Source organism: Xenopus tropicalis, chromosome 2 (genome assembly GCF_000004195.4).
Source record: "Xenopus tropicalis strain Nigerian chromosome 2, UCB_Xtro_10.0, whole genome shotgun sequence".
Taxonomy (NCBI): Eukaryota; Metazoa; Chordata; class Amphibia; order Anura; family Pipidae; genus Xenopus; species Xenopus tropicalis.
Genome location: NC_030678.2, coordinates 100,118,623 through 100,144,852, shown reverse-complemented (window position 1 = coordinate 100,144,852; position 26,230 = coordinate 100,118,623). Strand labels below are relative to the sequence as shown.

The window sequence follows — 26,230 nt, the reverse complement described above, 5'->3', positions numbered from 1 at the left end:
ATGTGCTAAATTACGCCCGCGAATAGTCACCGCATATGAATGGTAGCTTAGAAATAGTGTATAAAAATTGTCGCCGCATATAAATGGTGTATATAAATATTAGCCACATATAAATGGTATCATATAAATAGTAGATGCTTATAAATAGTAGCCACTAGTGATGAGCAAATGTGTTCTGGTTATCTTTAGTGAAAAATTAGCAAATCTTTCGAAAGATCCACGAAACGGCAAAAATGTGTTGCGGGCAAAAAAATTGTTGCTGTGACTATTATTTTTTGACGCTTGTATAAATTTTTGTATGTGCGGTGAATTTTTGCGTGGCAAATTTTTTCAGGCGTTTTGCCATTGGCGGATTGTTTTGCGAAACGCATGAAAAAATCCGCCTCAAAAAAATTCAACGCACGTCCAAAAATTTGCTGCAAATCCATGCCTGGCGAAACATTTCATCACTTGTAGCCAAATATAAATAGTCGCGCAAATGAACGCATGCCAGGTTAGCCATACACGCCAATACTTGCAGAAAATTACTGTATTAAAAATGACCATTTCCCTGCAAACTGGCGGCTGCGTCACTCTAGGGGAAACACATACTTGAATAAATAACACTGTAAGTCCATATTCGCCTGCCTGTAGTAGGTGTTAATTTTCGCATAGCTGAATGCGATATTTAGCGCGCAAAAGTTATAGTGAATCATGCGATCATATTCTTTTCAGCACGGAAATGAACGTATGCGGTAAAACTAGCGCGAGAAATACCGCATGCGAAAATGCGACTTATCGCATGCGGTAATGCTGTAGTGAATCGCGCGCTAATTGTCGCGTCTTTTTTACCGCAAAAAAGCGTGCGATAAACTTTAGTGAATCAGGCCCACTATGTTGAAACTTTGAAAATCATTATTTTAATGCAAAAAATATTTATTTTTACATTTGACTTTTTTACCTTTAAAGCAATAAAAGCTTTTGTATTTAGGGAATAATGTACCAGATTCTCACACTGTGTGGGAGTGATTTTGGCCCATTCTTCCATGTTAACTTATAGTATAAGCTAACAGATAATATTTGTGCACCTCAACTTTTACATATGCCACAGATTCTCAGTTGGATTCAGTTAAAGGCTTTGACTGGGCTATTGTATGAAATTGTCTGTGAGTCAGTTCCATGTTGCTTGTGTTTGTTATCATTGACCTTCTAAATGATTAACTTTCACCCAAGATTCTGTTTTTAGCACACTTAAACAGTTTCCTATGCAGTGTATCTACCTATATTTTGCACATCAATCCTCCCTTCATAGCATAATGTTATCACCACCAACAACTTTGCCCAGAAAGTGCCAACTTAGTCTCCTTCGTCTCTTAGACAACCTTGTCCCACATTTCAGCATTGAGTTACTCTCATGTTTCTTGGCAAACTGCAGTAAAATAATGACTAGTTAAGGATCTAAATACTTTCCAAGGCATTGTATGTAAATATCACACACACATATTAAATACAATATCAATAAGAAATAACTCCATGTTTAATGAGATGGATTCCAAAAAAACAATACTTATACCGCAAGGAAACAGAAGACCACAGTTTACCTTCCCTAGGTGGATATCCTCAAGGCTGGCCCAAATCATGTTTGATACCTTGTAGGAATATTATGCCAATGCCATTTACATCACAGGAAAGTATTGTGCAAAAGGTGGAAACAGATATTGTTTTGGTGGTTGAAGGGTACCCGTATCTCTTGGATAGAGCACTGCCTAACGTATGCAGCACTGTATTCAAGGGGCTAGCCATTCAGGCCTTATTTTGTACTTTGTAATGTAAAGTATCTGAGTAAGATTGAGTATTGATCAGTTTACCTTTAGGAAACATGCTGTCCAGATTAAAAGTAGATTCGATCTGTGCCAAGAGCTGTCTTTAGATTTTAGAATAAATTGGCATGTTACAAAGCCATTGAAAAATAAAAGACAAAGATTTGCATTTTACTCAGAAAGTGTGCAGTTAAAATGAATACATTTAGATCAGTTACTATTTTTAACATTGATTTCATTTGACATTTTGAAGGCAATTGATAAAAGTGTTTTTTAAAACTAACTTTAAAATTAGAATACAATCATCAGAAGGCTTTTAAAATTAGATGATAAATAAGAATTCAGTATGTCTACAGTAGAATACAATATTTATTTAAAATAAAGATATATACTATATATATATATCTTTATGATTTCCTTACATTTGGACTGAAAACGAAATAACAAAAGAAACCGGATGGGCTTTAATTCCACCTTTGTACTGATGGAGCTTAGATGCTTATTTCTCTTTGTTTATGCCTTTGACATTATGCATTAACCAATGTCTCTGTCTTATATCCTCCTGTTTGACCTAAAAGTCTGGTATATCTCCTTTTCCCTTTAACACATAAAGCAGAACTTCTTATTTTCCTCATTTACTTTGTCAGGATATAGTCAGGATCATTCAGAGTCTCATTACATGGCAGTTCAAAAACCAGTGCAACCTGCTTTGGAATGTGCAGTGTCAACGATACTCCTAACAAAATCCAACAGTCTTTCAAAAAAACTCTGACACAAAAGTGAATTTAGAGAGACAGACTGCTGAAGATAATCTGGATTATTCCAGAAATGGTTCAGAATTTTTAATTGACCATATAGTTTTTTATGACTATAGAAGCATATATTACATTTCCATTTTTTGATAGTTCTCCTTTAATATTTTGTGGATTCACCTAGTATATACTTCAGTTGCCCACATTTGAATTCTTACTATTATTTCTTCATACTGTACAGAGCTATGGGACAGGATGAAGAATTGCTAATCATAGGGACAATATATTGTATAGTATATTTAACCAAGCATTCCTTGACAAACCCTGTGATTGCATGACCTTTGCAGTCAATTTAAACTATTGCATTCTGTGTTGTAGGTGAAACCTTTACAGAGCAAAGTGGAAGAAATGACTTTGGCTTTAGAAGAAGCAGAACTGAAAATGACCAGTTTACAACAGAGAAAAAATGCCCTTATTTCTAGATTAAATGACCTGGAGAAAGGGTTTGAAGAAGCCACTGTGCATAAAAACCTGCAGCAACAAAAGACAACTGAAATTTCAAAGAGCCTTGAGCAGGCAGATAATATATCACAGGTATAAATTTTAGCCGGCATGAATGAAAGCTTTAAAAAAAGCTGCAAAAGTATATAAACTGTAAACCTTATCATGCATAATCACAGAGAGAAGAAGATGCACCAAACCATACAAAAATACTTGCAAAGCTTCAAATTACATATATCCATACCTCCCAACTGTCCTGATTTTCATGGGACAGTCCCGATTTTTTTTTTTTAATTTTTAAAATTTTTATTGGGTTTTATATGCAATCCAACTTTCAATAAGAGTAAAGCATACAGTGATTCAGTAGTAATAAAAGAGCATATTAAACATAATGCAAGATAGATTGGTAGTGCTTTCTATTACATGTAATAATTAACACATAAAGATAAAGAAAAGAACTGTCCGTTGTCAGAATTACTTGTAGCTGTTGGATTGAATTTTTATAACCGGAAAGGGAGGGGGAGGAAGGGTGCCAGACGGGAGAATCGTAAGGTAATAAGTGGGGGAATATTAGTCGTGGGTCCAAAGTTTATGTTAACTTCCATTGGACAGAAACCTAGCAAACACGTGTTCTAACATTTATTATTCTTATAGCCCTTAACACTTGACAGTCCCGATTTTAACATATGGTGTATAGGCATGGGCGTCCGCAGAAAATTTTCCAAGGGGGGGCAAATAAGCTAGCATCATCCTGCAACAGACAAATATATATTTGTTCAGCAGCTCTCCATTTGGTATTTCAGCAGCTATCTGGTTGCTAGGGTCTTATTTACCCTAGCAACCAGGTAGTGGTTTAAACAAGAGATGGGAATATGAATAGTTAAGGGGCTTACTTGGAAAAATAAGTAATACAAAATTATAATAATAATAATAATAAAATTGTAGCCTCACAGAGCAATATTTTTTGGCCCCCATTTGAAATCTGAAGAAGAGAAAGGCAAATTATTCAAAAAAATTAATTAGGAAGACCAATTGCAAAGTTGCTAGGAATAGGCCATTTTATAACATACTAAAGGTTAACTTAAATGTGAACCTCCCCTTTAGATGTGTTTATGTTAGTTTTATAGCAAGAAAGGCAGTGGGTACTGACTCCCCATTATATACAGTGAGAAGCAGTGGGTACTGATGGCAGATATTCAGGCCCTGGTACTATAACACTGGCACTGATACACAGCATTGGCCCCACTGTAACTAACTATAAATGAACAAAACAATGACAAAAATAAAAAAAAAATAGTAAGTGCAAAAAACAACAACAAATATATAAACACACAATGAGCTTTTTCAGAGGGAAAGAGTTAACTTACCCTCCATCTGTTAGGGTAGGGGATAGATTATAAATTATTATAGATGTCAGGTCAGGCAAAAAACAATTTAATGTCAGCTAGTGATTCTTTAGTACCTGTGGGAAAACTGCAGAAAAAGTTGAGAGTTGGTTCTTAGGTAAAGTTACAGCTGCAGATTCTTCTTTTCAGGCTTCATTTCTCTTTCCAGTTTGCAAAATCTCCCGATCCCTGTGTGCATCTGTGCTCTGATTGGTCAATTTTACTGTCTGTCAAGGAAGCTGTGCTCTGATTGGAGAATCCACAAGAAGAAAGATCCAATCGGAGCACAGCAAAACGGGCTAGAGGGGACAGTGCAGAAACAGAGTAAGGTTTTTTTTTTGTTGCTACTTTTCCAGGGGGGGGCAAGTGCCCCCTCTTGCCCCCTTCTGTGGACGCCCATGTGTATAGGCAGTTGTATATGTGTGTTGGTACAACTCTGCAAAGTTAGCCATGAAGTTTTACCTCCTCGCGGCTTGTCCTTGCATCTATGCACCCTGTACATCTTGCACAACAGACACAAATAATGTGTTACTGCAATGCATATATATATAGACTTTAGTGTAAAGGCACAAGTACCTTTATAAATACTGTTTTAATGGAAACAAAGTGCTCTACACTACATATTTTATTATTAAATAAGGCATTAGTTCCCCACATGTATAGCAAATGTTCGATATTAATATATGGTTGAATTATGTTTTCATGTTCTCAAATGTATTGGTAGCTTCTTGGAGAGGAGAACAGAAAACATGCTGCTATTGTAAATTCCCTTCTGGAGAGGTTACATGGAATCCCAGGAAGCACTGCAATGGCAGCAGGGCTGGCATCATATCTGGGTACTTATGAACATGACTTCAGACAATTCATACTGACAGTTGAGTGGCCTGTGGCACTGAAAGAAAGAGGCTTTCCACTAATGATAGATTCAGTTGATCCTGTTAAAGGTAAACCAACCAACTTTTTACATGGGATTATTCTTATATATGTGGCTATACTTTAAAAAAATTGAGCAGAAAAATATGCAAGGACAAAAAATAACATGGAAGAAGTGGAATCTTATTACTTTATTCCACACTTTTATTAACAGACCTATGTGTAATGCAGGCCTTTGGATACTCAGCCATCCTAAACTAGAATTATTGAAAAACTCTATGATTTGCCTTTTACTTAATGGGACTTTAGATCTAAATCAATTATGTTGACTATAACCGAGGAAAAAAGAGAAGAAGGAATGTAACTTTTGGACAAATTGATGTTCAGAAAAAAATGGGAAAAAAAAATACGGGTGCTATTTCTGGGTCTTAAGTCTGCAAAGTAGATGGTGGATATGGTTTGATGGTTTCTTTGTCAGTTTGTAAGACTTAAGTGGCTGATTTATCAATTGTCAAAAAAATTTTTCTTCTACAATTCAAATTTGCGATAAAACTCCCAAATTCAAATTATGGCTTTACAAACTTAAATGTTTGATATTTATTGTTATTAACGTGTATTTATAAAGAGCCAACATACTTTGCAGCACTGTGCAATATTTATTAAGCACAAACTATTTGAAAAACTTGTGTAAAACTTTAGCATCAAAATACTTGTGAGTTCATGTAGAAGTCAATGGGAGCTGTCCTAGGCAAAATTTAAGACATTTTTTCAATTAAGGTTTTTCTAATTTTTTTAAATTAGACCCATTGAAAATGATAAGTAGTATATGAAGTTGATGTGTGTTGACTTTTTTTTTTTTGTTTTTTTAATCAATCAATTTTTTTAGATTTAATTTTTTAATATATAAGCAAACATTTGAGTTTTGTAAAATTTTGAGTTATTGTTGAGTTGTTTGAGTTGTTGTTGAGTTATTGAAATAAAAAAAACAAAAAAACCTCAAATTAAAATTTTGATAAATAAGCCTCTACATGCATGCAGTAAAAAGAACAATATACACCTACAGACCAGGGCAAAAAATGATTTTCTGAGCTATAAAGTATTCATCAGACATCATTTCACTATTCCCTTCTTTTATTTCAGGACACGTCATTGAATTTTCTGTAATATTCACCTGCGAATCTCCTAGGGAAAGTCAGAAATTAGAACAAAGAGAAAAAACTGGTAATTTATTCTGTGCCCTGATTCTTACTAGTTAATTTACATTCCCATCAATTTGTCATTTAGGACTTGTAAGACTTTTCTAGGATTTGATTTAATACTTTGCACTATAATAGCCATTTAGTTGGGCGTTTTTTGAATATCTTTTTTTCATGCTTTATTCTCCTTGAGATACAATCCACATATTTATTGGTGATGTACCGAATTCAGGATTTGTAATTTTATATGTGTCTTTGTTTCTGAAGATGACCCTGAAAGTGATAAGGAAAAAGGGGGCTGGCAAAATGCTGAAGGAATTGGTCCAGACATACTCTCTCCCCAAAGGCAATTTTTGCCTATAATTACAGAGGAACTCTATGGAGATTTCATCAAGGCTCTGCTCTTGAGAATGGTCAAAAGAACTCAGATCCAGCAATGGGTTGCTGAAGGTAAACTTTATTTAATCAATTTAGACTTACTTTCTTGTAAACATAAGTTATACATGACAACAAATTAAAAATACATACTAAAGGTCTACTAAATAAAGTATTGTGCACTCAGGATTTATTTTATAAACACAGACTTATATCGTCGTTGATAGTGAAAATCAGTGTCAACAAATTATCTTCTTTAGATCCATTTTTCACATTCATGGCATTTTGTTTGACCAACTAGTCAAGTTTGAATGCTAATTAGCGCTCATATTTACATCTGGAGGCACACCACCTGGATAAGGCTTTCCAGCAGGTTTGTTAGGTCCCCATGCTGCCCAATTATACTTTTACATCATTAGACATCATAATTTCATTTAATCTGGCTCTGACCTTTTGATGTATTGGATATTATAGGCTTTATTGTCTTTTGTTACCTTTTGAGCTTAGCCACTTGGTCTCATTATTATTCTGAATATTCTCAGGAACATAAAAGGAATAATGTCATGGGAAAACTTGTTTATTTCAAAATGCATCAGTTAATAGAGATTCTCCAGCAGAATCCTGCATTGATTTTCAAAAACAGATTTTTTTCAATTTAATTTTTAAATTTTACATGAGGCTAGACATGTTCTTACTTTCCCAGGGTGCCACAGCTATGTGACTTGTGTTTTGATAAACTTCAGTCACACTTTACTGTTGAACTGCAAGTTGGAGTGATATCATCCTTTCCACCCCTGCAGCTGATCAGCAGAATAATGGGAATGCAGCAAGATAGCAGCTACCTGACAACAATAGCTCAACTGAAAGCAGTTCTAATGTGTTGCACTGGCTCTGTCAGAAAGCTCAGAATCAGACATAATGCACTGAGATGGCTGCCTACACACCAGAATTACAGTTAAAAAAATAAATTTGTTCAGTTCAAGAATAAAATTTAAATTGGTAGAATGTATTGTTTGCTATGGAAAAGGTATAACAATCAGGACAGAATCCCTAAACAAACTATGGAACACGCACATAACATTTTTGTGCACGCATAATTTAGTACTAGCTCAGACCCACACACACCCAAACTCCTTGCACACAGCTTTTATAATGTGAGCACTTACATCATATTTTCACACAAAGTTGCCAGAGAGCTTATGTTTTGTTGCTAAACATTTTCTGCTTTCAATGTAATGCAACAAGTAGGATCTGTTACATATAACATATAAATGGAGTACAAATATTATGGGGAGTGGGGCCAAATAAATGCATTATCCGGCCAACCTCTGTATTTTCTTAAAGGAACAGTAACACCAAAAAATGAAAGTGTATAAAAGTAACTAAAATATAATGTGCTGCTGCCCTGCACTGGTAAAAGTTGTGTGTTTACTTCAGAAAGTCTACTTTAATTTATATAAATAAGTTGCTATGTAGCCATGGAGGCAGCCATTCAAAGGAGAAAAGGCACAGGCACATAGCAGATAACAGATAAAACACTATTGTATTCTACAGAACTTATCTGTTATCTGCTATGTAACCTGTGCCTTTTCTCCTTTTTTCCAGCTTGAATGGCTGCCCCCGTGGCTACACAGCAGCTTATTATATAAATTATAGTAGTGTTACTGTAGCAAACACACCAGTTTTACCAGTGCAGGGCAACAGTGCATTATATTTTTATTACTTTAAAACTCTTTCATTTTTTGGTGTTACTGTTCCTTTAATAGAAGAGTATGTTAATACATAAGAAAAAGTAATCTCTGGAAAACCTAAGCTGTTCATGCAAAAGATTTAAACCACTTGCAGTAGGAATGGCTCTCTGTGGTATAAAATAGATATATGTGATCATATCAGCACAGTTGCACTTAAATACTATTCATACCACAGAGTTGGCGCTCATAAAAACAAACCACCAATTAAAGTGAATTATAATAAAACAGTTTATTAATTACTTACAAAAAAAATTCCCATTTAGAAAGTGCATCAATACATAGTCAAGAATTAAAATACAACAATTCATAAAATATGACCTAACGATTAATAGAAGGAAAATACAATGTACATAATCAGAATAATTGGTTTAAGGACAGACCCATATAGTAGATAGGGAAACTATTGAGTACAATACATAGATATATAGGAGTGTATAAATTGATAAGAATGAGGAAACCACCTAGGGATAACAACACTTATATCTAATCCTCAGTTTACAATATTATACATGGTGTGACTTGAACATTAATTCGTTGCTGAAAACAGCCGATAGTGAAGTACACACCAAGCCCTTATGGAAAACTTTGCTACAGAGGTGAGCGTTTGACTCATATATCTCTAAGGGCAATAGTTCAAAATCATAGCCTGCAAATACATATATGACATTAGCAGCTAGTATTGATAGGCACAATCCCCCACGCTCCAAAGAATATAGGAAGATACTACCCTTTGTCCCGGCCGGGAACTTACTATAGGGCACAGCCGATGGCGAATCCCGCTCCTACCTGTGGCGCAGCAGCGTTTCTCTCCTAGCGGTGACGTCACCTTCGTGAGTCACAGGTCAGGCTACGGGTCCTCACTGGCTACAAAAACCGACGCGTTTCGCGCACCTGCGCTTAATCATGGAATCTCATGTATTGATGCACTTTCTAAATGGGAAATTTTTTTGTAAGTAATTAATAAACTGTTTTATTATAATTCACTTTAATTGGTGGTTTGTTTTTATGAGCGCCAACTCTGTGGTATGATTAGTTTGTTGTTTGGGGATTAGTTTTAGAGGAAGGCAGCTGGTTATTTAATTTAATTCAGTTTGGGCACTTTAGTCACATGTGATTAAGTAACTACCTATTCACTCAGTGTTGTCCGTATCTAATATTAAAAATTGTTTATTTTTAGCCAAGCGCGGACAAGGTTTAACACGCACTTAAATACTATATTGGAAAGACGTGAGTCCCAAGTGATTCATGCATTACATTTTGATTGTGTGAATAAGCCATTACTCAGACACAACATCAGGCTCTCTAATATTGCTAAACTACCACTTTTAACCGCCTTGCAAGTTTAGTTGATAGATTGAGAGTATCTCAACAGCTGAAGTATGGATAGATGGTTGTCTATCACAGAAATAGAGCTCTTTTTTCACAGCATCTAATTGTTTCCTTTGAAGGACAGTCATAATAATTATGCTATTAAATGATTATTCTTTATAATTCTATTGGGAATGTTACTTGGCACTGAAATCAAGAAATTTTGTAGAATATTATTGTGTCTTCTATCTGAGCCAAATAAATTCCAGTCTTACACATATGTAAAGATAAGTTTTATTAAAATGTGATACGTTCTTAAGGTAAGAAATATGATTATCTTTTATTATAGTATTTCCTTTTTACTAGCTCATATGTCTATTCATTAGAATGTAAGACTCACCTGTCAACTTCAGGGTCTTATAGTTTTTGAAATTCTAGAACCAGCATGTTTTAGAAATCTATTTGAGAATAGGGAAGAGAACTGTAGCTTTTCAGTAGCAGAATGTAGCGTGAGCTTGGTTTGTAATACTGTAATATAAACTATATTACTCAATGAATTCATACATAGATGAGAAAAAGGACTCAATTTGTGACCACGTGCAAATTATTGTATTTTACAGTACCTTAAACCTCTAACTGTAAACTCCAAGTCTAAAAGAATATCTAACCCCAAATGTTCTGTCAATTATAAGGAATGTCATTTAAAGTTTTAGATCAGTGATAGAAAATATTTGCCTTTCAAAGTGTTTCTTAAAGGGAAATATACCCCTTACATAAGCCTATTCAGTTGAGTGTATGTAAAGGATACATTTGAATGCATACGAGCACTATAAATATAAATGTATTTTTTTGTTTATATAGACACACCTGATTCTACAGATTGAAAGTAAACCATGATAATTTGTCTCTGTGCTCTTTGGGAGTGCTCACTGGGACCAGTTCCCCACCCCTTTATGCACACTGTGTAATGCAAACCCTCCCTCACCTTATTCTGTTGTGAAGTGATGAATTCTGGGACTTAAGGTTCCTCTGTTTTTTAATATTGGGTGGTGCAGAGATTCTCTCTTAGAGGGCCTTCAAGTTGCAGAATCCATCACGTCAAGTAAATAGGAATAGTTTTTAACCTGTCTTGTAATATCCAGTTTAGATGAATGATTTTTTGTCTTACTCTTAAAATCACTTTATATTTAGTGCCACTAAGGTACAATGCACTGTACAATTTAACAATATAGAAAGGTACACACAGGAAAAACAAACATTATTATAAACAATAAATAAACAATAAATAACTAAATATGAATATGCAGAGATCACACATTTATATACAATATACAATATAAAAAATACAGCATCCTTCAATTTTCTATTGTGATTTTTCCCCATATTTTCAATGTAAACTTAGTTGCATAGATGTCTGAAACACTTTCCAAACCATAAAAATTACTTGTGTGAACCAGACCACAATGTTAATTTTTTTCCTGATGATAAAGTTAATTTGATTTATACTATCTCCTGTGGCTTGAATTGAATTAGGAACTCAGTGCAGTCTGATTATTATAATTATGTTTGGCTCACCTTGTAATTGGGCAGGTGGTGACCTTGCTTCAAAATGGGAGATTGAGTAACAGAACAGTAGTCAGGCAAGAGTTCATTATTAACAGTTTCTGTTCTTCTGCAGACTTTACTCCTCAGCAGATGGAGAACTCAGCCATTCTATCTTTCGCTTGGCAATGTCCAGTATTGCTCATAGACCCCTGTTTCAAAGGAGAGAAAAGGATTAAAGGATGTCTGGAGTCATCTTTGGGAAAGTCATTGTCATCTATAGATCTCCAGCTAAGGTAAAGTTAGAGAATATTGTATATATATATTTGGTATCAAAATACAATAATTAATTTACCATTGTATATGCAAGAGTAGATTCATTGTGTTGAAGCTAATAAATATTAGTATTAATATGCTGATTTATTTCAGTAATAGTATGGCAATACACAGAGCATTAGGATTTAGGATTTATTCCAGTAAATCGCCGAAAAAGACTTGCGAGTCTTTTTCGGCAATTTGCGCGAAATCGCGCCGCCGCGTCTGCCATCCCGCCGGCGACTTACATGTTCGCCGGTGGGATGGCAGGGGTAGGCAACTCGGGGAGATTAGTCGCCCGCGAACAGGGAGTTTTGTCGCGGGCGACTAATCTCCCCCGTGTGCCAGAGCCCTTACCCTTTGTCCAATAAAACCGCTGTGTTCTGTGTGATGAGAAAGTACAGTTTGCTCCATCTGTTTATATTTTATCTGCAAACATATCATTTGCAGATCTCTAGATAACTATGCAAGCTTACGGTTAATGCCCTCACTTATAGTGTATAACTATAACATTTGGGTAAAACACAATTAGGGTGTCAGAGGTTCTTGAACTCAAACAGATTTATTTAACTCAATCCACATAGCAGTATGAGATAACAACAATAAAGCATATGAACAGGCTTTGCAGATAGCACAGGCGTCATGCATATACTCAGAGATACACGTCTTCCACCAGTGGAACACAGGTGAATTCTATCTAGCCCTGAGTCTGTACACTTGTTCCCTACTTCTGGTCAATAGTAAAACCAGGATCTTAATCCCACTTACACTCCTTGTTGGAGCTGTCCAAGGTACTAGGGGACTGCTAGGGAAAAGGGGCAACCACGTTACCAGTCCCCTACAACTAGAAAATGAGGGTTATGGTTTATAGTAAGCTAAGCAAAGTATTTTGGCCATTTTATTTTAAATAAGTTCACAGTAGTTGCAGCTCATAATTGAAAAAACAGGGTTTTAAAAAACAGATCAAGGGAGAACTTTTTGAAAGGAAACATTTGTAAAGATACACATAATTGCTAACTCATTTCAAGAATATTGCACATAATTTGGGCAATAACATGAATTTACCAGGGAATTTATTGCCTCAAATATACTCATAAGACATCTATTTTACTGTGTGTATACTCTGTGATACTGTGATTTTTTAGATGACTTACTAAGATTGTATGGTATATTTAACAGACAGAACAACAGTCTTTTGTCACCTATTGAAAAGACCCTGTTGTCTGGTTGCCCCCTAATGCTCCAAAACTATTCTAGAAAATGGGATGACTTGCTAATGCCGCTTCTTGATCACTGTAGTGCAAATACTGACAATAGCAGTAATGAAGGTAAGTGAGTAACTATTTATTCACACTTATTTATTAACCTGAATAGGGACAATATCAACCACGTGTGATGATAATGAGAAAAATTGTTCCCTGGTATTATGTGAATTTGGGTATTTAAAAAAGAAAACAAACAGCAGTAAAATCATGTTATATGACTTAATATGGTGGCAGAAAAGAGAACTGAAGACTCACTGTGCCGAATACTGTTACAGGTATGGGGTCTGTTATCTGAGAACCAGTTACCCAGAAAGCTTTGAATTAAGGGAAGGCAATCTCCAACAGACTTAATTTTAAACAAATCATTTTTTTTTTTTAAATAATTTTGTTTTTCTCTGTAATAATAGAACAGTACCTTGTACTTGAACCTGGGATATAATTAATCCGTATTGGAGGAAACTCTATTGGGTTTAATGCTTAAATTATTTTTAGTAGACTTAAGGTATAGAGAGCTAAGTTATGGAAAGACTTCTTATCCAGAAAAACCCAGGTCCCAAGCATTTTGGATAACAGGTCCCATACCTGTAATAAACACAGTATTTGTCATCTGTATATAAGAGGCAGAAATAGCATCCTCTATTTTCAAATTATAGTGTCAATCAGGAACATAGCTATACTAGGAACATAGCTTCACTGTCTATTGACCCATGTCTGTATGCCCAGTTTTTTCGCTGGCATTATTAAGCAAAGCTACAGCAGCAGCCTGTTGTGCTAGTCCTTAGAAAACTGTAGATCAGTGATAGGTAAATATTGGCTTTCTAGTTGCTGCAAAAATCGACAGCCCTTGACACTATTCTTACAGAGTATATTATTCCTAACCAGCCACCAGTGAAAATAGAATTTAGTACTATTTTACTTACAGATACAGCAGATCTTTGTAAACACTTTTTATTTTAATAGTGAGCTAGATAAACGGTGTTATGCATATGCCAGGAATGCCTTACTTACGTTCTGCTTCATTTATACATCAAATTTGGGTCTGGAAATGTTCTGGAACCCTTGATTCGTCTTGACCAACCTTGTAAATTTTGCCCCTTACACCATCTGCATGAATTTAGAGATATGTAAATAGATGTCTTTTTTGCCATTTATTAGGGTAAATGTCTAACCTTTCAACCCTTCTATCTCTAGCCCTTTCATTTTCTATTCTCCTATTCTTCAGTCCAATTTTCCACATATCTTTTACATCTTTTTTCATTATTCCCTCCCTCATGCTTCTCTTCCCAGTCTTGTAAGTATGTCACCTACTTTGTACCTGGTAATGTAGTCCAGTCTTTCACCCTGCTCTTTAGTTATTTTCTCAATCTCTTCTCCTTTCTTCTTCACTTGATATGTTATTTTATCAAGATTTCTACCTCCCTGTATATGTCAGTATTCCTCATTCTGGCATCCTTTAATTCCTATATTGAAATATATCCTTTCTCCACCTGCAAAGTTTCTGTATAGGCCAACCGTCACCCTGTCTTCCCCTCCACCTTTCCCAAGAAGCTATTCTCTATTCCTTCCTCACTTCTCTTGCCATCGATTTCTTCTTCTACCATGTGCCAATCTCTTCTTCATCCTCCTTGTCTTCTGGGCAATTTTGTTTACTCCAACTCATCTGCACTCACCTATACCGCCATGTACACCAGGGGGCAGCTCTAATCTAACATTTTGATAAATCTGCCCCCAAGATTTGGTTCCCACGAGAATGTCTGTCAGTATATATCTATATGTTACTATGCACTCTTTTAATAGGTAGTCAAACTTTTGAATACAGCAATTCGACACTGTGCCAGTCAAAAACATATTATTGGGGCAGTGCGCTCTGCTGCTAGGAGACTGCTTAATTATTACATGTCCTGAAGTGGGGGGGGGGTATTTTTTATGTTCTTGCTCTAGATTTCTCAAACTATTAGGTGATTTAATTTATTTCACAGATACTTCCTCCATCATTTCTTTCAATGGGCACAGACTGCTATGCTCAGATCAGTTCAAACTATATTTGGAGGCCTCCGAACTGGAGCCTAATTTCAATATTGAAATACATGCAGGGACAACCATTATTAATTACAGTTACTGTGAAGGAAGTTTACTGGATCTGCTACTTAGAAGAGCCTTTGCTAAACTCTGGCCTGATCTTCACAGCCAATTAATGGTGAGTGAGATAGCATTTCATGTAAAAGAATGGCAGTTTGTTTTATGTAACTTAACAATTGGTATATATTTGCCCCTGGTAATCTTGCTAATTTCTACCAGGGATTGTGGTATTTTATGTGTTGGATATAAAAATGTGCCGTTCATGAACAGATATTGGACCCCTTATTCAGAAACCCCTTATACAGAAAGCTCCGAATTACGGGAAGCCAGTCTCCCAGAGACTCCATTTTAATCAAATAATTCACAATTGTAAAACTGATTTCCTTTTTTTATGTCGAAATAAAACAGTACCTTGTAAGTGAGCCCAACTAACATATATTTAATACTTATTGGATGCAAAACAATCCTATTGGGTTTAATTAATGTTTTATAGATTTTTTATTAGACTTAAGGTATTGAGATCCAAATTAGGGAAAGACCCATTATCCGGAATACCCTTGGTCCCGAGCATTCTGGATAATGGGTCCTATACCTGTACCTACATTCAGTTTTTTAATGTCTATTTTATAGAAATTATCAGCTGATATTATGGAACACCAAAAGACCTTGCATCAACTTGAAGAGAGAACTAGAGACTGTTTATTATCTCCTGACATGAGTACTGTAGATGATACAATCCACATAGCTACTGTCTTTAATGAGAAGAAGAAAGTAAGTTAAAGATATTATATAAAGATATTTTGGGTGCGCTGGTAAAAATGTCTTCAGAATCTGGGTGATAAACCCTTGTAAGATACACAGCCTACACATAGTTCAAAAGCTATTGGGAAAGCTGTACTTCAGCACGCAGTCTTCTAATATAGATAATGCTGATAATCAATAGACATGTTTAAAAAAATCCAGATAACGTTGGAGGTCAACAGATGACTGAGAAAACATATTCCCAGCTATTTATTTACTATGAATTTAAAATGGATTAGTAGTTGTATAAAGTTGTTTTCTAAATTATAAATTCAGTTTGTTGCCGCATATTCAATTGTTGCATCACAAACTTATTTCTAGAAATACTATTTTTTATTGATTTGTGGCAAAATATATAAATTGATTTGGCATTGAACTCATAACCTACATCATTGGGGAGTTTTATCTGTGAATCAGCACATATTTATCTGATTAGATTACCAGTGACTAGAAATTATGTTCTATGTACTTTTTGGAGTAGCTAACACTATTACCTGAGCTAACACAACATACATATTACAAAAGATGTTGTTGTATGAATGTTGTATAAATGTAGGAATTTCATAAATTATTGATTTCTTTCTACTTTTTATTGAAAAAGTATCTAGAATATGTCCTTTACATATTGCAGAGTTAGGACTTTTTAGATGGGTCCTGGCTAATGTCCAACTTAAAAAAATATAAAATGTTACAAGAGAAACAACTATGTATTTATCATATTTTATTTCTAACAGGTGTTTGAAATACTCGAAAGCACCAAATCAAATTATAATAGGCTGTTGCAAGCTAGGGATAGTTTGTATCCGCTGGCCCATCGGGGAACTGTCTTCTATTTCATCTTGAAGTCTCTGCGCTCCCTTGCAGCTGAATATTATTTTACCTTAGAGTCCTTTCTCAGGCTCTTTGATGCAGTTATTGGACCACAAGCTGACGCACAAGCCCTCATTAAGGTATGTTACAAATGTAATTTGTGTTCAGAGCAAATACATTATTAAATCAAATCATATTACTTTAGGGGAAGATGCTGCAATGTAAAATTCTAACTAATCCCATAGAGATAAAATGTTATAAAACTAAAATGTAAAGTCATATGGAATTGTAAAGAGTTGTCAAAAAAAAACTTGTAAAAGGTTGAACATTACCCCTATTGAGATGAATAAAGATAAGGTAACTTGGTCGGTTCTGCACTCACCATTGGGTTGCCTGGAGTGCACCAAATCTATTAAAGGACCAGTAGTGCCATTCTTCAGCGCAAATACACTGGGCCAGTGCAGTATTTGCTAACAGGAGCAAAGACCCAGGAAATCAAGTAAGCTCATTACAATCACGGGGGGGGGGGGGGGGGGGGTTGCCTAACATTTGTCATCCACCAGTGACTGAGACTTAAGTTCTCCTATAACTTGAAAGGCTGCCACCATGGCTATACAGCAGTATATTTATATAAACTAGCAGTGCATTATGTTTAAATGCATATAAAACACTTGCATTATTCACTGTTACTCTGCCTTTAACAGATCTTCATTCACTACTTAGGGATATTACTGAATGAAAAATAATGTTGGAAAATAAAGCAAGAGTCAATATATATCGAAAGTTACAATTTTTCGTATATATGATTTCTCAAAACTGAATGCAGAAATAAATAAAATGAATAAAATGAATTGCATTTTTCCTTACTGCAGTACAGCTAGATGCTTTTAATAAAGAAAAAAAAAATCACCCAGGGCATATAGTGTATGCTGCTCATGTATCTCTGCTAGGCAGGAACCAGAAACAAAAATGATACCTTCAGTGACAGATCTCAAGTGATAAACTGTAGAGCAATTTAGAAATATGATTGTTTTTGAGATGTTGAACTATCCAGAGCATTGTATGCACACTCCGCTGGTGAGGTCCCATGCTCCTTAATTCCTTCTGCACAAAGGATATTTAGTGAGCACATGTTTTGTTTCTTCTTTAAAACATTTGAGAAAAATGTCATGCATTGACTCAGTTGGAATCTAAAGAGCATAAAACAGTGTAAAATGGCTTGTCGTCAGACTCTATGGGAATATCTCCTGTCAGCTCTGAATTATTTGGTCTGTGCAATGTAGAGCATGAAATCTTTATATCACCACTGCACCCAGTGTGCGCTGGTTTTATTGATTTCATTTAGATGTTCTGCCTAATAATTACTCTTCCTTCTGGACCATGGCATTTTTTTACAGGTACACTGTAGGTATAATAATGCTTATTCTGCATGGTGATAAAGCATAATAGAAATCTTAGAAATCTTGAAAAAGGCATTTTAAGCTTTTGTGTCTGACCCTCAAAGTAGTGTTCCTAAACCTCCCGCTGTGATCTAATAGCCTTTCTTATTGCTGTTCAGCAATATCCAATATTGTGAATTTTTTTCCCCAAGTTGATCTGTAACCATTCTCTCTTCAGCTAATATATGTTGGCCCACATTTGCACTTGACTTTATTTCCTTTTATACATTATTCTGTACATTATGAAGTTTATGGATATCAAACTGGGACAAAAATTCCACAGCATCAGTTTTCAATTTTTAAGAAAACCCACAAAATAAATGCTTACATGACCAGGACAAGTACTGATAACTTCCTACCTACGGACTGCTCGTGTTACAAATTCTCAAACGCATAGCCAATTTATTACACATTCAATTTATTTTACTTTAACTTTAGCCTCTATTGACCTTGTATTTTTGTCTGTATGTCACTGTATAAACTGCATATTAAATGGTCCCTTATTTATTAATAAGGAAACCCTGTTTGAATAAAAAACTTGAGTATCTCAAATTTTTCGAGTTTATAAGCTTTAAAAAAATTTGAGTTTGAGAATATGGCTTGAGTTTGCCTATGACAACTCCCATTGACATATAGAAATTTGCAAGCTTTTAGATGGCAATTTTTTTCATTTAAGTCTTTGGATTTTTGGCACATAATAACCAGACATTCAAATTTTCAAACCATAACTAGAATTCAAGTTTTTTTAAGTGCAAATAAACTTGATTCGAGAAAAAAAAATCAAACTGCGTTGATAAATCACCCCCTAATTGTTTGCTATCCTAATGAAGTTTGCTTTAACATGGGTTTTACTAGGGCTACTTACAGTTTACACTTGGCCTCAGCTCTTCTCATTAAACATAATGGGTCATATTTATTAAACTATGTAAGCCAAAACCATCAGGATGTTGCCTATAGCAAGCAATAAGCAATTAGATTTGATGGACAACTACAAGTTATAAAACAAATGCAAAGATCTGATTGGTTGCTATGGGCAACATCACCGTTGATGTTGCATTACACACCATAATAAATATGCCCCATAGTGTTGTTGTGTATGCATGCAAATTATGTAGAGTACCAATGCCAATAATAGATAAAATAACCCTATGAAATAAACAATTCTTGTGTCTAGTTATTTGTAATGTAACAAAACAGTATATTGAAGGCATTTGTAAATGGCATACATATGTAACTACTGAACTGGCCAACATTGGGAACTTGTTATTATTATTCTATACATCTTATTCTTCATTGCTTTATTCCAGGTGCAGAGTGGAGACTTAACCAAGTCAGCAGCTTTGTCTCCAAGTAATCAAGAGACTGATTGCCAGTCCACTGGCACAGAAGGTAACACATTTGCCAGCATATGCAGTTAAACATGATGGAGCAGATTTATCAAAATGTGAGATTAGAGCTCACTACAAAAAAAAATCACCAACATTCTGTCTATTCTATTTCCATGGAAATTTTAGAAACATATTTATCAAACAGTGAACTCTAACTTTCACCCACTGATAAATATACTTAAAAAATAAAAAGATCCCATATAAAAAATAAAAAAATCCCATATGAAAATAAAAATCCCATATGAACCAATAGAAAGTTGGTGAATGTTTCCACAGTGATTTCTAATCTCACATTTTGATAAATCTGCCCCGATATGTTGCTTGGTTTTAGAGAATGTTTGGTCATTTTGTAGGAAATAACATCAGTGAACACTCATACGATTGCCTCAATTGACTGCTACTTGCAGTGATCATTTGGAGAAAGACAAGTCAGTGCTGTCATCTCAGGAAACCTGTATAGCACATTATTATTGCAATGTATGTTTTATTGTGTGTAAAACTGCACTTTACAGCTTACAGCCAGTATCTGCTGGAATTCTTCATTTGAATTCAACCAGGGCAATAAATGCAATGGGTTTGTTTGCTTTCCCCATGTTTGTATGGTTTTCCTCCCACAGAATGGGTGAAGTTCTGCTGCCTGTGCAAGGCAGCTACTAGGGGATATGCACCCATTTCTTACAAGATAATCTAGTAAGATTGTGATAATAAGTTTATCCTTATGCACTTCCTCCCACACTCTAAAAACACACAGATGAGTTAATGATTAGCCCCTTATAATATTAACACTAATGTGCAATAGGAACATTAGATTGTAAACTCCATTGGGGCAGGGACTGATGCAAATGATGTATAGTCTCTGTAACCCTCTGTATAATAATTATGAAGGTATGTTACAGCTGTACCTGTTCAACATTCAACTTAAAGCCAGTGCTGGGACACTTTGTATGATTGTATGTAGTACACGCTAGCGCATGTGTGAAAGCTTTTTTTTAAATTGCAAGACTTCAGCCTCTAGGTGTGTTTGTAAATCATGTGAGGCAAGGGTTAATTTGCTCACCATACATGCAGACACTACTGATCGAGAGCCAACATATTTCATTTCAATTTTTCTGGTTATGGCTTTCTGTAAAGGCAATGTAAAGATTTATAGAACATTCATTTTGCTGACACCTTAAATAACTATGCGAGGCACTGGAGAAAACATTTTGTGAACTTTGCTCAAAATGTGTGAGATTGAAGAAAAATTGTGGACTGTGTCCATTGTATCCCGTTGTCAACTCTCAGCCGTTTTATCACTTTACATGCTGTCAATGTGGGATTTGCTGCAGCTTTGTTTTCATTTCTGGTATGTTGTGCATACGCAGAGGATTAAAATGAAAGTTTTAACTGAGACAAGGGTGATATATAAAAACATGTTTAGCTGTTAAGGTTTGTTTTCCCAGAGACAGGAACTGTGCATTACAATAAGATACCTCTCACTTGCATGTGTCATATCACTAATGAAAAATCAAAACCATTCACCATGTACAGACTACAGTGAAACCTCAATTTTATATACCCTGATTTTAAGTTTTCTTGCTTTTTACACTTTTTTTGTGGTCCTACCAATATACAGTGATGTGAAAAACTATTTGCCCCCTTCCTGATTTCTTATTCTTTTGCATGTTTGTCACACAAAATGTTTCTGATCATCAAACACGTTTAACTATTAGTCAAAGATAACACAAGTAAACACAAAATGCAGTTTTTAAATGAGGGTTTTTATTATTTAGGGAGAAAAAAAATCCAAACCTACATGGCCCTGTGTGAAAAAGTAATTGCCCCCTGAACCTAATAACTGGTTGGGCCACCCTTAGCAGCAATAACTGCAATCAAGCATTTGCGATAACTTGCAACGAGTCTTTTACAGCGCTCTGGAGGAATTTTGGCCCACTCATCTTTGCAGAATTGTTGTAATTCAGCTTTATTTGAGGGTTTTCTAGCATGAACCGCCTTTTTAAGGTCATGCCACAACATCTCAATAGGATTCAGGTCAGGACTTTGACTAGGCCACTCCAAAGTCTTCATTTTGTTTTTCTTCAGCCATTTAGAGGTGGATTTGCTGGTGTGTTTTGGGTCATTGTCCTGCTGCAGCACCCAAGATCGCTTCAGCTTGAGTTGACGAACAGATGGCCGGACATTCTCCTTCAGGATTTTTTGGTAGACAGTAGAATTCATGGTTCCATCTATCACAGCAAGCCTTCCAGGTCCTGAAGCAGCAAAACAACCCCAGACCATCACACTACCACCACCATATTTTACTGTTGGTATGATGTTCTTTTTCTGAAATGCTGTTACTTTTACGCCAGATGTAACAGGACACGCACCTTCCAAAAAGTTCAACTTTTGTCTCGTCGGTCCACAAGGTATTTTCCCAAAAAGTCTTGGCAATCATTGAGATGTTTTTTAGCAAAATTGAGACAAGCCTTAATGTTCTTTTTGCTTAAAAGTGGTTTGCGCCTTGGAAATCTGCCATGCAGGCCGTTTTTGCCCAGTCTCTTTCTTATGGTGGAGTCGTGAACACTGACCTTAATTGAGGCAAGTGAGGCCTGCAGTTCTTTAGATGTTGTCCTGGGGTCTTTTGTGGCCTCTCGGATGAGTTGTCTCTGCGCTCTTGGGGTAATTTTGGTTGGCCAGCCACTCCTGGGAAGGTTCACCACTGTTCCATGTTTTTGGCTTTATAACCTTTACCAGACTGATAGATCTCAATTACTTTTGTTCTCATTTGTTCCTGAATTTCTTTGGATCTTGGCATGATGTCTAGCTTTTGAGGTGCTTTTGGTCTACTTCTCTGTGTCAGGTAGCTCCTATTTAAGTGATTACTTGATTGAAACAGGTGTGGCAGTAATCAGGCCTGGGGGTGACTACAGAAATTGAACTCAGGTGTGATAAACCACAGTTAACTTATTTTTTAACAAGGGGGGCAATCACTTTTTCACACAGGGCCATGTAGATTTGGAGTTTTTTTTCTCCCTTAATAACGTAAACCTTCATTTAAAAACTGCATTTTGTGTTCAATTATGTTATCTTTGACTAATAGTTAACGATTTTTGATGAGCAGAAACATTTAAGTGTGACAAACATGCAAAAGAATAAGAAATCAGGAAGGGGGCAAATAGTTTTTCACACCACTGTATATGCATTTTCCTGATTTTACATTTTCCTGGATTTTACACCATTTTTCCGGATCCCTTTAAAAATGTAAAATTGGGGTTCTACTGTGCTTCTTTTATCTTGTCTAAAATGGCAGTAGCTGGGAACCCCATCAATATTTTCACCTAATTGTAAGGGTTTCTTTCTTTATAGTTAAAGTTAATAGTACTTTTATGCTTATCTTTCTGTGTCAACTTCATCAGTTTTATGATCTGTGGCACCTTAAAATTTTAGATTGTCAGTTATTACTTTGGGCATAAAAGGTATTAAAAAAGCATTTTTATCATAATTGAGCTGCTTGATAAAGCTTATTAATATAATTGATCCTCTGTAAATATTAAATACCTTGAGATGGTGAATGGAAACAGTTTATATCAGAAGCATATCAGAATGACATCAGATCACCAAAAAACATTCCAAGGTTTTCACAGGTCTGAATGCTCAAGTAAAGAAGTGATTCTTTAATATAGTCAGTCAGTGCAACATCTTGGATAAGTTACATGTATGACTAAAATGCTGATATAAGGCCAGATTCATGCTGTGCTAATGGTGTTCAGCTGCTGACCATTTCTCACTTTCTGTAATGAGCCATTTTATTTGCCCTGGAGATGTTAAGCAAGGTATTTGGGAATACACAGTCCAGAGACAGGGAAAAGCAGTTCTGCTAAGTAGGAAAAGGGAAACAGATATGGGGACATATAGTCAGCTGAAATCTGAGGTAAAATACAAAGAGATGAACTGGTGGAAAATCTTCATAGAGAAATGATGATTCAGTTCAGACACTATGATTTTTTCTAGCTATAAACAAAATATGTAATGTTTATCTGGTGTTTTTGGAGTATGAAATCTAAGTATGAAATATACTGGAATAAATGTACCAGTTCATTGCATTATATAATTGTAGAACTTTTAATTGCCTGAGCAGAACAAATAGTAACCAGTAAATTCTACCTGCTGATTGGTTGCTATGGGTTACTGCTCCTGGGCAAACCTTTTAGTAATTAACCCCCTTAGGGTACGTTTGCTGAAGTTCTCACACACAGAAGCCATGCAATTTCCTGGTCACTTGTTTTAAAGCAAACATCTTATTGATTGCCATTGGTTACTTTGTGCCCTTCATCACATATGAGGGGTTAGATTATTTGGCGCAGGTTTTTTTTCCACTGGGATTATCAGTTTAAGGATATTTTTTATGCATTTATGTTTGGAGATTGTTACCTTTGTCAATAGCATACTAGAGGCCTAGATTATGTTTGGACACAAGTATTTATGGGGAAAACAATGCAGTTTGGGTAAAAAAAAAAATGACAAATTCTGACCCGTAGCATCTCTTTAATAAGGAAGAGTGAAAATGTCTGAAACACTATGGGGCACATTTACAAACGTTTGCATGAAAAAATCGGAAAAGTTTTACCGGTGTTTACAATTGTTTGGTACGAAAATTTTGTGACTTTCGGATCGCCAATACGATATTATCGTGACTAATACGATTTTTTCGTAAGCATTTTCGTGATATTTGCGATCTTCCGAAATTTTTGTTTTCAATACGATTTTTTCCCATTCGTGATTCAGATTCGTGGATTAGTAAATGTGCCCCTAAGATACTTATGCGGTTACATAATGAAAGGTGCAAAGTTTGCTACAGGTTCAGTTACCTTAAAGGAGAAGGAAAGCTACAGTCACCTGGGGTGCCAATATGTTAGGCACCTCCCCAGTGAAATCACTTACCTGATACCCTGGGCTGGTGCTCCAGAAAACTGCACAAGCTAGGGTTGCCACCTGTCCGGTTTTGACCCAGTTTTCGGTAGAGCTGTCCAGGTCAAAACTACCTTTCCGGTTTTCCCAATTTGGGAAACCGGGCAGGATTCTCGAAAATTGATGTGATTGGCAATTGCCCAATCACTGTGACATAGGCCCAGCCCCATGACGGCCCCCGTGATGTCATGTCCCTGTCCTGCCTCACTGCCTGGAGTTCCCGGGCAGGAGAGGTGGCAACCCTAGCACCAGTGTGGGGTACCTAAAAATGAGCAATCCTCTGCCTTTTTATTGCACTGCTTGCACAAGTGCATTAGAGTAAAAAGTTGAACTATAATAAAAAAGCCGTCTTTTTCACTCTTTTTTTTTCACTTGTTGTGCCTGCGTTGGCTTTGGGATCACAAAGAAAGAAAACATCAGGAAGAGGATAGCTTACAGGTACCCAGGGCCAGTGCAGTTTTCCACTAAAAGGAGCACTGGCCTTGGGTATCAGGTATGTGATTACTATGTCTTCTTCTCCTTTTAGTAGCCTGTGAGCAGGTAGTATTTAGTTGTCACCAAGTTAAAAGCTAATGCCTTATTGGTTGCTATAGTTCAGTGCACCTGGGCAAACTTTGTGCCTTTTATTATAAGCTTTCCCACAGCGACTGTCTCTTATCCAAAAGCTCTGCTTTACCCGCGGATTCTGTATTTCTGTCCTTTTTGTTGTCTTCCTCTGAGAGGCTTTACACATTCTCCTTATGGATGCAATAAACGCCTTTCATTCCCTGTGTGAGGTTACAAACTGTGCTGAAAGACAGAACCATAAAACTACAACCTTTCAAGTACTGTAATGTTCTACCGAGTCGCTGGCAGGGAAGCCTATGATGTATTGCATTCATTATCAGCAACAGGGGATAAATAAAAATAACTGCGCCCCGACATACTGCGCTGCAATTAAAATAATAAGTAACACGCTGTAAGGATTAATGCCTAAGTTTTCCTTTGAAGACTGAACTTGTCAATTTGCTCACATTTATGCAAATTCTCAGATCCCATGAGTATAACTAATGTTTTTAAATATTCCATTGCTCAGCTTGCCAAAAATAGCACTTGCACTCTGCTTCTCAGCCACTTGTTCTTTTGGGGCAGATGCCTCAGTGTTTAACCCTTATCAAACGGAAATTAGTGGAATATGGCTTTGTGTTCATTGTTTATTTTGCTCTAATGTGTTAATGGTTGTATGGGTTCCTAGGGAAGTGCATCCCTGTAAAACCACACTGTAACAAAGAGAGCCAATACTAATGCCGTTTTCATGTACATATGGAAAGATTTTAGATTTCTTTCTCACATATATGAGGGACATCTGGGGCTTGTTTAACATTCTTATGTTTTGAGTGATTTCTGCAACATGTGACAGTTGTGTTGCCTCATGTTAAAGCTCTGAGTCTTTTTTTTTCTTTTGGAACAGTAAGGGAAAAATATTAAATGAGTCCCAGGTAGAACATTGCGTCTTGGAAACTCAGAAACACAAAGAATCTTGCTTATGGAAAGACATTGTAAACTTGCAGCCACAGAAGGATGATTCATCTAATACAAAAGGTGTTACGTGAGTGGATTAGATAGAGTGGAAGCGCGCACAGTGGTTTTGCATAATGAGGTGTGCGAAATCCCTCTGGAGGTTGTTAAAACAGACAGACAGCCTGTGGTAAACAACAAGGAAGG

At 36.0% G+C, this 26,230-nt stretch overlaps 1 protein-coding gene across 2 annotated transcripts in view; it reads left to right on the top strand.

Annotated features, from left to right (window-relative positions):
• The window catches only part of LOC100488188 (dynein beta chain, flagellar outer arm), a 237,488-nt gene that overhangs the window by 120,098 nt on the left and 91,160 nt on the right, over positions 1 to 26,230 (top strand). For both annotated transcript variants that reach the window (XM_031896974.1, XM_031896973.1), the window contains exons 70-79: positions 2,930 to 3,145; positions 5,162 to 5,381; positions 6,451 to 6,531; positions 6,774 to 6,956; positions 11,619 to 11,778; positions 12,977 to 13,125; positions 15,042 to 15,259; positions 15,772 to 15,912; positions 16,677 to 16,892; positions 19,499 to 19,580. In XM_031896974.1, coding sequence (XP_031752834.1) covers positions 2,930 to 3,145; positions 5,162 to 5,381; positions 6,451 to 6,531; positions 6,774 to 6,956; positions 11,619 to 11,778; positions 12,977 to 13,125; positions 15,042 to 15,259; positions 15,772 to 15,912; positions 16,677 to 16,892; positions 19,499 to 19,580 — 1,666 coding nt within the window. The remainder of the gene's footprint in view (positions 1 to 2,929; positions 3,146 to 5,161; positions 5,382 to 6,450; positions 6,532 to 6,773; positions 6,957 to 11,618; positions 11,779 to 12,976; positions 13,126 to 15,041; positions 15,260 to 15,771; positions 15,913 to 16,676; positions 16,893 to 19,498; positions 19,581 to 26,230) is intronic.